The sequence below is a fragment of the Lepisosteus platostomus genome, chromosome 8 (genome assembly GCF_059453375.1).
Source record: "Lepisosteus platostomus isolate fLepPlt1 chromosome 8, fLepPlt1.hap1, whole genome shotgun sequence".
NCBI lineage: Eukaryota > Metazoa > Chordata > Actinopteri > Semionotiformes > Lepisosteidae > Lepisosteus > Lepisosteus platostomus.
The window spans coordinates 26,108,022-26,125,356 of record NC_142618.1 but is presented as its reverse complement, the minus strand read 5'-3'; the positions used below and the strand labels follow the sequence as shown (position 1 = coordinate 26,125,356).

Genomic DNA, 17,335 nt, shown 5'->3' with positions numbered 1-17,335 from the left:
TTTCAAGGGCCTGGTTTCATTTACACTTCTTTTGTAAACAGAATAGGGAGCCTCTCTCCATTTTTTTTCTCAAAAGTGTATTTTGCAATAAAATGGAGAGTATATATCATAGTTAATTACAGGTTAATGCTAAAAAACATTGCTAAATTTTTTTAATTCACTGTACAAAAGCAGTCACTTTCATTAATTTCATTTGAATTGCTTGGTGTCCTTTGTTTTGTATTTTTAAGAAGCTTTTCATTAGCCCATATAATGTGCTTATCATTTTCATAATAAGAATCTTGGAAGGTTTTAGGATATCTATCATTGTTAAGGTGATAAATTTTCAGGCTACATTTTCAGGAGCATACTGTATATAGCTATATAAACTATATAGCTTAAAGTTGCAGACTATGCAAAAAGGCCAGGAGTAAATTTCTGCTCTCTTTTTATACTCTGATCAGAAAAAAATAATTTTGCTATACTTGGAGTGGTATTGTAATGTGTTTAGAAAACTAAGTTATTCACCAGAAACCTGGTTAAAATCACAATAAAAGCTCTGCAATGTATAAATAATTATTTTTACAACTTTCTGTACAGATTCCTGTGCTCCAAGTGTGTAGGAAGAAAGTAAAGAATTAACTGTAAGAAAGCAGTTATCCAAAATAATTTAAAATATATCTAAAGTGCACAGTAAAACCAAAATATAGACAGTACATTGATCAAGAAACAACATGTAAGATTTACAATACAGTTTAAACAAATGTTGTTAAAACACAAAACTTTATCTGATTTCTGATTTGTTTTGCCTCCTTTCAGCTGTTTAACACACAGAGACACGTACAAAAAAACATATAAACAATGTAAACATTACAGTATGACTCCTACAGGAATCCATGCAGTTTACCACTTTAGCTTTACTTTCCCACAGTCATCCTAAGCCCCCATAATTGCACATAACCACTAATTACACTTGCCCATAAACCAATACTCCTTAATTGTAAGCTCTTATATTGAGTAGTTTTATTGAATGTGGGATAAAGCAATTCCTCATTTTGTTACATCTGCATTGAAGGACTCTGAACGTCTGCTTGAGGCATCAGTTGGTATTCTTTATGTAGAACAAGTCTCGGCCCGGGCTCGAGTGGCTGCCCAACTATCTTATAACTCATCCCAAGAGTCTGCAAACCTTGACTTTCTGTTTCACAGAAAGACTCTTATACCAGACAATGATGCCATGCTGCATGACACTTTGTATCAAAGCACTGAACAACAAGGACAGAATCTGTCTATAAATTCCAAAAAACTAGAACCTGCTAAGACAAAATAAGTTCACTGTTATACTTTATTAGAAATACAGTAAAGTTAACATGGTCCTTTCAAGACAGTTTAGCATCTGTGTATATTCTGAGATATTTATAGGATATGGCTTGCTTAATGGGCTCATAAATTATGACAGGGGAAGGATATTCATCCTGTTCAAGATCAGGATACTTTTTCTGCTTCTCTAGTATCTAAAGGTATTCTGCAACCATTCAACCAAACTGTCAGCTTAGTATGACATCAGTTAGATGTCCCACTTTCTGGGCCTAAGAAAAGAGTAAAAATAAATAGAAGCAGTTTTTGAACACTTATATTGTGTATATCTTGTGCAGTTGGTTTGGATAGAAGAATAATAAATGACTCATAAAAATCTGTTATTAGCAGGAATTCTAGATGTAAACAAAATGCATGTGTTAGTCTGACAAGCAGATGCATAACAGCTTTTCTGTACTAGGTAGATGTAATAATGTGATTTCACTGTCGATAATAACACTTTTGGGCATATTATTCCTTGAAAGAATGATGAAATAAAGTTACATGTTACATATTAGGTAATAACCAGTTGATGGGAGGTTGATGCATTAACACTTAACAACCAGTTGATGCATTAACACTTAACTGAATGAAGGCCGAGTGTGAGAATGGGTTATAAGACTATATTTTGGAGGTGACCATATATTTTTTATTTATACTAGCAGAAACATGGAGGCAAATCACAAGAATTAAATGTGAGAGCTCTTTGAGAAATGTTTCACTGTGAAAAGGTAAAAGTACTGCAGGAAAGTTACAATTTATCCTTACTGAGTTTGAAAATCATTTAAGTGACCTTTAGTTATTCAAAACTGCATTCGCTCTTTTATCCTTTCAATCCATCTCCCTTTAGACTGTCAGAGCTGTTTTTTTATTCTTGATTTGGATATAACCTTGACCTTCATTTGCTAATGGTTATCAATAAAGAAATTATCCTTCATGTTTTTTTAAGTTTAGCTTCATTGTGCATAAATGGATTTTCTATTCCACTCATGGTAAACCTTTGTTTTTTTTTCTCAGCTGATAGTGGAAAAGACATCTGACTACCCTTCCACTGAGTATTCTCTGGTGGAGGATGTTGCTCTCCACTTCACGTGTTTGATGGACAGGCTCAATGAGCAGCGGCTGTTTCAACCAGATCTCTGTGATGTAGACATTGTCCTGGTTCGGCAGAAGAACACCTTTCCTGCTCACAAGGGAGTCCTTGCAGCCTACAGCCAGTTTTTTCACTCACTCTTTACACAAAACAAGCAGCTGCAAAGAGTGGAGCTCTCCCTGGAGGCTCTCACTTCTCAAGGTCTCCAGCAGATACTCAACTTCATCTATACTTCCAAACTGCTGGTGAACGCCTGCAATGTGCAGGATGTGCTGAATGCTGCCGCAGTCTTTCAGATGAGTAATATCGCCAGTTCCTGTCAGGAGCTCATCAGCAGTCGCTCTTTGAACCTAAACATCGCAGGCGATATGTCCAAACAGGATAACCGCAGCAATACTGTTCCATCCCAGTTTTATCGGGAGATCAAGCAGGAAGTTGATCCAACTCACACAAAGATCTATGCTCGAGAGGGTAACAATCCGTATTCAGTTCGGGTTGAGGACAACACAATCAAGCAGCACCGTGCTAATCTTCAGACAAAGCAGTATTTTAAGAACGAGGAAAGTGCTGGACGGGGAGTGTGCAAGATTGAGGGAGATGTGGAGGAATCAGAGGACTCGGATGGCCATGCCTCCTTCAACCGGGAGCAGATCATCGTGGAGGTCAACCTCAACAACCAAACATTGAATGTTTCCAAAGGAATGGAGGGGAAGCCTTCCTCTACTGAGGCTACAGCAGTGTTTGGGAGGTGCCATGGTGAAGAACAGGAAACTGAGGAGGAGGAGGAAGAAGAGGAAGAGGACGAAGACGATAATGAGGAAGACGAGGATGCAGACGTTGGAGAAGATGATGAAGAAGATCAAAGTGAAGAAGATGACGTGGGGGATACTAGCGAGGAGAACGACGATGAAGAAGAAGAAAACAATGACATTCCGGAAGTGAAGAAGGAAAAAGCAGAAAGGCTCCAAAGGAGGACCAAAGTTTCTGAAGAGGCAGAGGCCACGGTGTCCACCGGACAAACTCACAGCACTTCAAAGAGGATAGAGAAACGGAGAGGGCGTAAGAGTAAGAAGGACCAAGAAAGCTTGGGTCAAAAGGTGAAACTAGAGGAGAAACAGAACTTTCCCTGCAAGAAGTGCCCTCGTGTTTTCAATAATCGCTGGTACTTGGAGAAACACATGAACGTAACACACAACAGGATGCAGATCTGTGACAAATGTGGAAAGAGATTTCTTCTGGAAAGTGAGCTCTTACTGCACCATCAAACAGACTGTGAGAAGAACATTCAGGTAGGCTTTCACCCCTTATTTTTCATGTGTAGCAACAACATAATGCAAAACAATTTCTAAATATATTTATATTGAATCACTGCTTATTCTGATGACAATAATACATTTCCTAAACATAGTTTAAACATAGATGTTCACAAGGCAGACTATTAACAAGACACTATATACTGTAAATATTGTTACAAAAATCTTACCATAATAACAAGATCAGTTTCCAGTTACCTGACAGCATGTTGGATGCTGGTTGACATGTTTACTTGCCTGTTTAGTGTTCAAGTTGGGAATAACCCAGAATCAAGATAGATCCAATTGTCATTTGCACTCATTACATCGATAACAGACAAAGGCAGATCTGAGGATCTGTAAAATAAGTTAAAAGTCAAAATCTTAGATGTAGAACCTTTTATGGGGCTTTACTGTTTTTAACCATGTGGTTCGGATTGTGGTGCTGATGAGGCTTTAGTTTTGTGTGAAATTAAGGAACAGATGGGACCTTTACAAGCTGGTCTACAAATTCGTTGAGTAGGTAAATGAGTACTGCAAGAACTAGCGCCTATGAGAGAAAGAGGTGTAATAAAGGGAAATCGGCTTTATTACATATGGCTGAGAGTAAAATTAACATCAGGCACACAGCTTGAAAAAAGAGGTTTAGTTTGGAAGGCTGAATATATACTCAATGAGGAGGAAATTTTGAAAGGCCAACCAGGCAAAACACACGTGGAAGCAAATGGCCCAAGAAGGAAAGTCCTTAGATGTCTGTATCTAAATGTCAGGAACATTAAGAACTAGACTGGACTAAGCAACAAAAATGTCAGCAAGCGACTATGACAAAGGAGTTACAGAAACATGGCTGACAGAAACTACAGATGTAGGAAATGAAAAATGTAAACTACTGTAGTATATAGGTCCCTTAATCTTTCTAGATCAAACTTAAGAATATACTGTATATTTAAGAAACATAGTGATAAGAGTGTGTTATATATCAAACAAAGCAGTCATAATGATGCCTTATTATATTTTATAATCAAATCTGCATGTAGCAAGGATGAGATCTTGCTGAAGGGGAATTCAATTTCCCTTGCTTGGATTGGGATAGGCCACCTGGATGGAGAAATATGTTTGAAATGATTGATATGGTGAATGCTTTATAATTCACCTTGTCAAAGTGCCAGCAAAGCATTTGCTTTACATTAATTTTTTCAAGCAGCCAACATACAGTAATGGGAAACTGAAAATGTTGTTTGCTTTGATTGGTAGAGAATAAATGGTTAAACCTAATGAAACATGAGGCAGGGTCAAAAGCAAATTTACCAAATGATTGTCTAATATATTAATAGTGAAAAGCATTTTAAAAATGATTTTTATATGACGGGGAGGGGGACAGGGCAGAACAGAAAGACTACAAGTAAATAAATGCATTCCAGTACCATGGCAGAATGAAAAGAATGCCTTTTAATGCTGACAGTACACCTGTGTTATTCTTTTAAGGTAAATACATATTTTGTTCTAGTATTTACCTATTTTTCGAGTTTCAGAACTGTGTTCTTATCCAGCTTTTGGTATGATGAAAGAATATGCCCTTCATTTGCTCTTAAATGCTCCCAAATGCGTTCTGCAGGGATTTTATCATGGTCTTGTAGGCCTCGCACTAATAGTTTAATAGTAATAATTTTCCCTTACATGTTGTTGTCTGCCTGTTGTTACTTTTGCTATGGGGCAAGTGCCATCAGTTTACTAAATCTACCAGGGCTGGATTGTTTAAAAAACGTGGGGTTTTTGGGAACAATGGCCAGCACATTAATCCCATAATTACCAGTTTACCACCAATTGCCAGTTTCAAAATGTTGGTATTTATTATATTCTTCATCCATCAAACTTTCATAACGTGAAAAGAACAATAAAGAGTTAAACATAAAATAATTCGTATCTGAGTCTAACTTATAAACTTTTCCAGGGAGTCTAACTATACATGGATGGCTGCTCTGTTTACCAGTTAAAACGGTTTCCACAACAATCGTGTCCACAACAATCTTTTCATAATTTAGATAAGACTCATAGTCAAAACATTCCAAAGGATCAGTTCGCTAAGATGGGTCTTCATACAGGCCAAAGTAATCAATTTGTTGAAACAGATAGCATGGAGCAGAACTTTTGATATAAATGGCGCTGCAAAATATTCTACATATACTATACACAAATAAGACTAATAGATATCACTAACACAGTGCACATATAACTATGGATTCCGGTTAAGCAAAAAGACAGCACTAGGAAAGAAGCTGTTCAGATACTAGGTGGATCCAGTTTAAATATCACGGAAGCATCTTCCTGAGGGAAGTTGATGAAACAGGTGGTAATCTGGCATCAGCAATCTTTCCTGCCTGCCTCTTTGCTTTGGAGTTGTAGAAATCATTGAATGGAAGGCAGGTGACACCCAATGACCCTCTCCACAGTGCAAACCTCACACTGCAGTTTGCCTTTGGAGTGGGTAGACACGTTTCCAAACCAAACAGTGATAGAGGCCGTCAGAATGCTCTCAATAATGGCTCTGTAAAACTGTATCAGAATTGGTTGAGAGACACCAAAGTTTTTCACTTTATGGAAAAACTGCATTCTCTTCTGTGCTTTCTTTGTGATACTGCTGGTACTCATGCTCCATTTAAGGGTATTAGAGATTATAATTCCCCAAAACTTAAAGGATTCCACCACAGTCACAGTCACATCATTCATTACCAGGAAGAGAGGTTTTGGATAGTGTTTCTGTAAATCAACAACCATTTCCACTGTTTTAAGGGTATTAAACTTTAGGTGGTTGTTCCATCCATCCATCTATTTTGATTCCGCTTTTCCTGGTGAGGGTCACGGTTGCAGCAGGCAGAGTAGATCAGCCCAGACATTTCTGTCCCCAGCAACAGATTCCAGCTCCTCCTGGAATCCACATTACCCACAGCTCATGACCATAGGTGAGGACAGGGATGTACATCGACCGGTAAACCGAGAGCTTTGTCTTCAAACTCAGCTCCCGCTTCACCACCACAGACCGGTACAGTGCTCGCAGAACAGCTGACACTGCCCCGATCCGCTTGTCAATCTCACGCTCCCCTCTTCCATTACTCGTGAACAAGATCCCGAGATACCTGAACTCCTTCACTAAGGACAGCCCCCCCCGGGACAGAACCTAGACCTAGGTGGTTGTTATCACACCTTAATGCATCATCACCTTGATGAGACCTACAAGGTTGATGTCAATCGCAAATTAAATAGTTTGATGGAAGAGTCATTGGAGGTAATCCAGTGGACCACCATACCAAAACATGGCAACCCCTACTATGTCACAGACATCACACCATGTTTGGCTATTCTCTACAAACAAGAATTTGTTGCCTGACTTTCTCCACACTGATGCACTTCTGTTGGGGCTGAACTTCTGAACTTGTGATTTATCACAAAAGATAACAGTCACCTCAGACCGTCACATAATTGTTTCACATTTCAGTTGCACAAGATTTCAATCTTACCTTTGCTTGACTCAACAAGTGATCTTTCCTATGTACATGCCTTTGGTAGCTCATCCTGTGTAGGAGCCTGCTTTGCATGCTGTTTCTGCAGCAATCTGACTTCTGATTAAGGGCAAACACAGCTTTTACAATGGATATGAAGAGCTCCTACAGCTCATCATGTCCATTGTATCTTTTACAGATGAGATTATATACTGTAGGCAGTAGGAAGTTCAATTATTTTCACAGGTGCTTTTTATATTTTGCATAGGCACCTCAAGAAGATTTGAGAGAAAAAAGAAATAAGCCGATGGGGCTAAAACTAATGCCAATGCTTTTTTTTTTCATTGATAGATTAGCAAAAGATCAGTGATGGATAAAGTGTCTTAGACATGCAAATGGGTCTATTGTACAAAATGTTCTCAAGGTTCTCAAGGTATTTTTTCCAAAGGTGTTCATAATAAAAGAGGAAACAAAGGTTCAGACAGTATGACAGTGGATGAGGTGGTGAAGGAACTCAGAGAATATGTATATACTGTACAGAAATATATAAGGGAATAGAAGATGTTTTCTAACTTGCACATGTGGAAATGAAGAACATTATACATATGACAATACAATATATACTGTATACAGTAAGATATTTCAGTAGACTTTTGAGTCAGCTCAGTTTAGGGGTTGTGCTTACTGACTGAAAACGCAAATCTAATAGTATTTTTGTTCATAAAATAGTTTAAAAACCAAATTAGGGAAAAATAAGTAAAATTAGAAGAGGGACTGTAGCATCTGTAGTCTAGGAGATTTTTAGCTTGCATATAGAAAAGAGTAGATACTGCCCATAACTTACCTATTTGATTTAAGCAAGAAAGTACAATAGTGAATTAACTTAAAAGTATAAGATGTAATGTGTCTTGGCCAGTTGCCGCTGGAGAGGATGTTTTTACAATGCTTCCAAAATACTTTGTGCACATGTTTAAGGAGACAGTTAAAATTCAGGAAAGAGAGGGTATTTCTTACATTTTAAGACAACTATAGTATTTTTTTTATCAAACTGAACCTCCCAAGAGAAACTGTCTACTCTCGGCTTTGTCCTATTTTTTTTTACTTTAGTTCTTTTCTTTCTCTTGTTTTTCTTCTGTGTAAGCCTCTTGAGTGAAATGAGATCATTAGTGAGGTTCGACAGGAATTGGTTTTAGGACTGCTGCATTTCCTGATCTACATCATTGATTCTATTGGTTTTAGCATTTGTTAAAGCAAGTGCCAATAACTGATTGTCCTTGGAGAGCTTCAAAAGACAAGAAAAAAAGTTGCTTTGGACTTTTAGATTATGTTGTTTACAAAAAAGAAAACACAAAACATTTGTTGGGGGTTGAGCACTAGCATTAGAATGCAGAAAATTCTTATACAAAATAAAATCCACATTTCAGTCATGGAGGGCAGAAATGTAACTGACCAGCCATTAAGAAAAAAATTATGAAAATTAGAGTCATACAGGGATCCATATTCTTGAGTACACTGCAGTCCGAAGCTCTGTATCTTGAAGTGTGAATAATTTATTCTATTTTCACGTTAACAGCTTTGATGCTATGAAGAGAAAAATAAATTCTCAGCATTCATTGGACTGCATATACCTCCCTCATGTTTGAATATACAGTAAATGTACAATCTTTGAATATCTCCTTGTTTCCTAGCTTAATGCCACTACATGCACTGATTCACATCACTCTCACTTTCTTTATACAGCATTCCATCATATCTCATCTTAACAAGGTACAGTTTTATTTAGCTTCAATGTACCCCTTCATTTTAAGCCTAGCTGTTATGCACTATTTCTAGGTTTACACCCCTTTCACAAAGCTTACCATCAAATGGTGGAAAGTTTGGAACTTTAAGATCTTATCTAAGCTGAAATTTGCCTTAAATCTGGAGTCATGGCTCTGTAACAGCAATAATTTAAGAATGCAAATTAAGAATGTTGATCTCTGGCTCTTTACTCTTGGCCATGATCTGAAAGGCTGACCTTGGAAACAGCAGTGTTGGACTCGTGCTGCCAGGTTAACAGGACACATCAGGACCTGAAGAGAGAAAAGTGGAGTGCATTTTCTCTCCGTGGTAGGGTCTAGATAACACAGAGCCATCAGAACATCCTGCAGATGAATGGGCAGCCAAAGGTGTGTAAAAGAGGAAAGGTTTAGCAAACTGTCCAGAAGAGGACAGAGTGATTACTGCAGTGTGTATAGAAGAGTGGAGCTAGGGTATGTCACACTCTCCACATACATATTTTTTCTGTAAATTTAAGAGAAAATATGTATGTGAAGAGTGTGACATAAGAGAAAAAACTAGGGAAGATCAATAAGAGGAAGAAGTCTGCTCAGTCCTTAATTTAAGGGTACCAGATTGAGAACAGGAATCCTGAAAGGGCTTCAAACGTAGTAGTATAGCTAACAAAGGTAACTAGGAAGACAAAAAATGTCTAGCTGCCTTACAAAGCTAGAATTGGGCATGAGGTGACAAGGGGCTCAGGTCTAGATGTTTCACAATCTGTGTACTCCTTGAAAATCTGTCACATTAGTCTTGAAACAGACATAATATTTAAATTTATTTTAATCTTTTTACATGCAGTTCTTGTAAAAATAGCTTTAATGTCAAAATGTTTTGTAAGGAAATGAACAAAAAAGCAAGAGTGAATGTCAGTGTTTGAAAAGTCATGGGAAAAAATGTCCAAATTGTAGCTGGTCACCATTACACAAAACAAGATTTATGTTTCTAATACAATGAAAAGCAGTTATTTGCCTAAAATGGAATCTTGACTTTAACATTTAGTTTACATCTGGAGTGAGCCATATCTGGAACAGCTTCTGATTTGTGGTCTTTGGAAGAACTGTAACACTTTTCAAATTCCATGTTGGTAAATGTTTCAATAACAAATGTACTCAGAACTCAACAGATAAGTCAAGGTTACTAATGTGTGACAGAAGTTTGGAATGCAAGTGTCAGAGAGCCAAAGGCAGACATAAGAGATTATTTTTTTAGGAAACTGACGTTGTCATGATAACATTCTGAAATGTTACATAAAAGACCACTGGTACAGTTATCCAACTCGATCATTTTAAAAACAAAAACTGAAATCCTGAAGGAGCTTACATTGAAGTAGTTATATTTTATACATTATGTGTCATTATTTTATATGTGAATATTGAAGCTCTGATGTGTTGCCAGTTAAAAAAACTGCACTTCACATTTAAAAACATACTTTGCACTCTGCCAAAAAAGTTTTCAAATCAAGACTATATGATCATATTGCTCATTTAGGCACTAGTGGCTTAATGATTCAAGAATTCAAGACATTTCTTAAAGAATCCCAACGTGGCAGCCTGTACTACAGCCACAGTATTTGGAACTGTACTCATTTCTGTATCAACTGAAAATCTAAAAATTGGTATACTGTATACTACAAAATGTTGTTGAATGTATGAAGGACTGATATGTCTCTGAGCGCAGATTGATTTAGAATTGAGATTAATTGTTGATGGATTTACCAACATAACATGTAGACAGTGTGGCTAGTATGTACTATGAGTCAACCAGCATCTGGAATTCTTCACCATTCCTCCACAAGAATGTCGATCAGCTCACAACTGGTTGATGGAGCTGGAAAACACTGTTTCAGGCACAGTTCCAAAATATCCCATGAACTGTGTTCAGACCGGGTGACTTAAAAGGTTATGACGTGTGGAAGACATCAGTGTTTTTCTCATCAAACCACTGGGCAACCACAGGTCCTCTGTGGGTGGAGGTATTGTCTTCCTGAAAACAAATCTGCTGGCAGGAAAGAAGTACTGCTACGTGGGGTGAAGGTCTGACTTTAATTTTAAATTGAACACAAACTAAGCCGTAATTAAATATGTGCCATAAAATTACAAAACCAGTAGAACCCTTCACTGTTGGAACCAAGCATGCAGGGCTGTAGAGTTCTGTGGGTCGTTGCCACATGAGCACTCTTGTGTTTGTTGAGAATATGGATAATACGATTCATCTGACCATATCACATTCCCCCCGCTGCTTGCGAGTCCATTGCCTGTGCTCTTTGAACAATTGGATTTGTAAGTGTATATATCTGGGTGTTGTGAGCAATTTGTGCATCGGGTCAGATTGCAGTGGTGGGCTCTGTGGAGCATTACTCTCTGTGGAGTTTCATTCTGACATCACCTTAGACATCATTGGCCTGGAAACATCACTAGATTAAGGTCAATGAAGCTCCTGCCAAACATGTCCCAAAAATCACCTCTCTCTCAAAATTACTGAGGTCTCCCCTTGCAGCTATATTAGATTTGTTAAAAACCTGTCCAGCATTTTTGTACATGGCTCTAACCATGCTGGAATGTTTGCTTAATTTTAACATGAGCCACACCTGTGTGGAATACAGTGTCCCTCATTTGTCAAGCAGTTTCCATTTTTGTCCACAACCTGTGCACATAGCAACTACTTAGTGGCCATACAGTATGTACAACAAAGCTCAATAGTATTTTTTCCTATATTTTAAAAATCATTTTGGAAGGATAAATGTATAGATCATCCTATATGACATTAATGATGTGCATTGATCTAATTTTATGGTATTTTACTAAGACGTTTTGAATGTCTGGTTTAAAAGTATCACTGGCCTTTAGAAACAAGATGCAACTTGAATGCAATTTTTTAGGGGTTATAGAGCCACTTGATCAATTCATATTTTGTTTACAAGTGATGAGAAACCTTTTTGTGTGCATGTTACAGCTTCTTGTTCTTTGGATTTTTAACTTTCTTTCAGTGTGTTACCTGTGGGAAAGGTTTTAAGAAACTATGGTCCCTCCATGAACATAATAAAATTGTGCATGGATATGCAGAAAAGAAATTCTCCTGTGAAATTTGTGAAAAGAAGTTCTACACCATGGCTCACGTCAGAAAGCACATGGTTGGTAAGTATGTAAATCTGGCAGTATGTAACTGCAATGTGAAGGTCATGTATTTACTTTATGCATGGAGTCTTGTAATCTGTCAGTCATACTTTGGTATAGAGAAGTTTATAGAGTAGATATAATCATGCTTCTTGCTTAGAATACCAACCGTTCATGCTCTGGCTTAAACTGGCATTCGCAGAAAGATAAGATATATGTAGATTTTGCTAGATTTGGATAATCCCACGTAATGGAAGTTAGAAAATTGTCTTGCAGCACAAAATTCAAAAACGTAGGGTTGTTATTTATTTCCTCTGTTTTTCTCCGGGAAGAGTATATTAGTCATCATAACTAGTTAACCAGCCTTTATTTAAAACATGTATGTGACAAGAAGTATGCCAGCATCTGCCTTAATTTTTCACCCAATAAACAACATTTGCTTGCTAAAAAAGTAATACTGTAAAATATATGAAGTAGAAAAGATTAAATAAGATTTGATTTTATGAGTTCAGTGCACCAATAGTCTTGGGCAAATCTGCAGATTTGTTCCATATCATTGCTTCTGAGCTTCTTATTCCATTGAATGCACGATGGTTGAAATTCTACAGTATGTGTTCTGCTTTTGTATTCCTGAATATTTTGTCATATTTTAAAGTTAGCATTCATGTGGTTTAGAACTATGGAAATGTTTCCATGAAAGCGTCTTCAGAACAACCATCCCAAGGCGTGTTAAATCTCTCATTCTGGTGTCAAACCAACCCCCTGCAGAAGAGAGGAGTCTGAGATTTTAGTGAATATTTTGTAAGTGCTCACTGGAAGGGGCTGATTCCCATAATGTGCTATGAGGTTCTGGCACTTTAGAGGGGATGTTTCTGAACATTCCTAGACTTACATGTCCTTCATTCCCTTTAGCTCATATGCTTCTGTTAATGAACTGCCATCTTACTTCAGAATCACAAATGTTCAGTTGGATAGAAGTCTGGAGATTGAGATAGCCAGTCAACAAGAGAATTGCTTTTGTGTGCAGGACTTTTAACCATTCCTTTGTCGATTTGGGTGTATGCTTTGGATTTTTGCCATGCTGAAATGCCCATTTTTGGCCACACTTAAGCAACCTGGCAAACAAAGAAGACACTCCTCTTGGCTGGAACGAAATACCACAAAATGGGGTGAAGGTTTTCATTCAGTGTCATTACTGTCATTACTTAGTGATTAGCATTGACCTGCCATTCTAAGGAATGAGCCTACCCAAACCTATCCAAGGGATTTTGTTACCCTGTACTGTTGGAACCAGTTCTTTAGCTTGGCACCACATGTGCACTTGTTTATTTGTTATAATCCCAGTGAAGGATGATTCATTTGACTGGGTCACATTTCTTCTTTCTTCTTCTTGCCAGGTGTGACGAGCGGTTTGTGCATGTTATCCCACTTTGTTGAGTTCTCGATGGACAATTTTTTTTTAGCAAACTGAGTGTCAACTGATTTGACATTTGCAGTCAATTCATCTGTAGTTGCTCAACTGTTTTTCCGTTTATTTCTAATTAATGAAAGGATATGATGATTCTGGAGCATGCGCTTCTGCCCTCTGATACCTTTTACTGATGATGTTTTCCCCCAGTATCTAAGACACTTTTGCTTGTGAAACATATTTCATTATACTTGGAGTCCCTCATTAACCGAAGTGTTTCCTTTTTCATCTACCAACTGTAATTTCTGACAGCTGTGCTTCACAGCATCTTCCAATTGATAAGGGAGTCCCACAAGGTTCTCCCTCTTCAATGTTGTCTCTTACATTTCAAAACTTGGTTCAAAACATGAACAGCAGGTAAGATTAGAAGCTCAGTAGTTACTATACACTGTCCCTCAAAAGTATTGGGATCACAAAGTCAAAGCTTTTTTTATTTAGACTCAAGAAATACATACCTGTCATTGTCAGACTCTGAATGATAAGTGCAATATGTTATGTTTTATTTTTGGTTGAAAAATTGATCACATTAGCGCAAAAACATACTTTATGTTCAACCGGGCGATGTCGAGTGACCCCATTGACCTCACTAAATCCTTAGTGTAATCATTTGCACATCATGCTTTGCTGCATTCACTTTCCAATACTTAAGGAGGTAACTGTATATTAACATTATTGCTCCGCCAATAAGGAACTCTATCCACCTTTATGCCCGAGACACCATTTTATACTCATATACTGCATTCACTTTGTCATCAGTGATTTGCACATTTAATTAGATTAAATTATGAACTACGACTTCTGCTTAACTCTGATCAAATTAGACTTATTTTGTTCAATAAAAATGTCTGACTTTTCCTCATCATAATAGTTTTACCTTTAGGTGACAGTTCCACACAAAACCTTCTTATGTATACATATTTAATATCTGGTTCGTTACTTAATTTACTTTCAGAACTCAACGTTAATAAATTTGCAAGCTAAAATCAAGACGTGATTTCCTCTATTGCAATCATTTTTGCTTTACACTTTCTTCTTGGTTACACTGGTTCAAATGCCCATATTCCCTATTTTGGACAATGTTGATGTTGTTTACAGAATGGTGTCTAGAGCTGTTCATTGGGAAACTATCTTAGGCCATTCTGCCCTAAAATTTCTCACTGTTACTGTCTCAGTATAAACTCTCATCATTGTGACCTTTGTTCTCTGATTTATTGGACATCTCTGCATACTAGACAAATGCTTCACTGGTTTATATTCCTTTCCAGATCTTAAATTAGGAAAACCTCTTCTTATCTTCATAATTCATTGCAGTTCTCTGTGGTATTCTACATTTTAAGATCTAGTACTTTCATCGAACTGAGCCCCATGAGAGCAACTCCTGACTTTGGAAGCAAGTCATTTCAATTTGCTGCTGCCAGTGCTGAAACTTTCCATCTTCATATCTTGTAAATGCCTTTTCATTTGTATGAATTAAATCATCTCCGCCTGGCATTCCACTTTTTAAAATTGTCTTGTCCCTCAGTTAAAGTTTTATTTAAATAGCTCCAGTTATTAAACTTCTTTTCTTTCCTTAACTGCTTTGTTATCTGTGCAACAACGGTGTAAGCCTCTTGACCAGGTCACCATTCTAAATGAGACTTATCAGGTGAAATAAAGGACTGTTGTAGGTCTTTCAAATTTCAATGGTTTCCAGTCCCTTTTGCATCAGCCTGGTTAGTTTCGTTATCAGGTTTCCTGTCCTCTCTAAGTGGGTAGAGGTCTGTATTCAATAGAAATTTCAAATACTAGAAGTACAGTAGGTGCCTAGTTCTGTAGCAAACACTGTAGAAATGGGACAAATGAAGGTGACAGAAATAGGTTAAAAAAATAAATGGTCCTGCTGCTGACACCTTTAATATCCAGAGAAAAACAGAGATCACCTGTTTATGATTTTAAATTCCAACTGGTGTTTGACAATCTGGGATAAGCTTCCTTGAAGGCTAAGCACTGTCCTACCATGTTTTATAATTAATACCCCTAGAGGTTTCCATTGCAGTTTCTCTTCTGTATTTGTATTTCCCTCTTCACATAATTGGTGAAACACCATTTTTGAATTTTTTCAGTCCTTTAAAATTTACCACATGCAAAATGAATCAGTGTGATAAGTGGTATGATTTCAGCAAAGGAAATGGTGCTTAAAAAGAGGAGCTCTTCTAAGATGGTTCTCTAGACCCACCACTGTAATCAGTAGTGGTGATAGGGCTGCTGGAGAAGAATTAGCAAAACTGACCTTGGAAATGAAAAGGTTAAAGTAGATATCCCTCCTGGATTATTCCACAGGGTTTTTCTTGCACAGGACTGCACTTGAATTTCAATCCTTAATTCTGAACTGTGGGCTTTGGAAAGGTCACAAGTTTCAAAGAACTTAGCAGTTTGTGCTTGGCCAAAGTACCAGAACAGCACAGACATAATTATTTGGCAGGTCCTACGGGACAGGCTTTTCCCAGGAAGTTTGACTGGGGAAGCTGAGGCAGCTTGACAGATATTTGGCATACACATTCAGAAACACACAGAGGCCTGCTTGAAACTGCACAGGGAATTTTTAGTTTAGATAACCTACATAGTAATTTGATGCCTAGTGAAGCTTGCAGGCAACACCTGACTGCTTTTTATTCTTACTATATCACTTAATGGGCCTAGTTATTAAAGTTTGATAAACTTAAAATCTTTATCCAGATAACTTCTAAAGAACTATGTAGGTACAGAACCCTTTTTAGTCACAATTATAATATACCAATCTATTATATTTCATTTGTTTTTGAAGTACAGGGTGATTTTACATCAATGAAACTATGTCAGTTCATTTTTTTCTTCTTGGGAATTGTGAGCTACTGTATGTTCTTAGGAAAGGCATTAAAATACATTGATAAGTTTGTCTGTGTTACAAAGATACAGTTTATTACTGTTAATTCTAGTCCAGAGAGAAAAGTCGATCTAATAAGATGTAATGTGTAAATTACAGTATGCTGAAATGTAATAAGAACTGTGTTGAATCATGGTATTTTCCCTTTTTAAAAAAAAAAAAGTTTATTTAAAATGTAGTGCAAGACCATTTTGCACTACATCAGCTATTTTTACTTTGAATTGGTGCAAGATTTATTGCTAAGCTAAAACTGTATTCTGATGAAGTCTTCTCTGTTACTCTGTCAATTAAGACACTAATTTTAAGTATGAAAACGGGATAAGCTTATATTTTCTTAACGGCCTAAATTGTAACCTGATAGTATATATCTAGAGTAAAGATTTTTACACCACTCATAGCCAAAACTTTTATTTTTCAGAACAGTTGCCGTTTGAAACTATTAATATCATTAAATGTCAGAAAAATGTAAAACAACTATCAGCCTAACACTAAATTCTTAAAAGACATATGTTAAACATATATCAGCACGACTGGCATGGTGGCTAATTCTATTGTATGTCACTTCAGTGGAGTTGACGTGTTCTCCCTATCTTTTTGTTTTCTCTGGTTTCCTCCCACTTTCCATAGACATACTGTATAACTTAATCTTTCTAAATTCTCCTTGTGTGCCTTGTGATAAACTGTTGTCTTATCCAGGGTTCAGTCCCACCTTTAGTCCAATGTTCCTGTGTTGCCATGACCTTTTCTGGGAATAAATTGGCTTTCTGATAATGGATGGTTGGAAATGTAAACAGTCTCTCAAGCCATAGCCAGA

General features: G+C 37.2%; 1 protein-coding gene across 2 annotated transcripts in view; it reads left to right on the top strand.

The window, feature by feature from the left end:
* The window catches only part of zbtb47b (zinc finger and BTB domain containing 47b), a 76,767-nt gene that overhangs the window by 44,809 nt on the left and 14,623 nt on the right, over window positions 1-17,335 (top strand). For both annotated transcript variants that reach the window (XM_088643004.1, XM_088643003.1), the window contains 2 exons: window positions 2,353-3,717; window positions 12,025-12,172. In XM_088643004.1, the coding sequence (XP_088499130.1) occupies window positions 2,353-3,717; window positions 12,025-12,172 (1,513 nt within the window). The remainder of the gene's footprint in view (window positions 1-2,352; window positions 3,718-12,024; window positions 12,173-17,335) is intronic.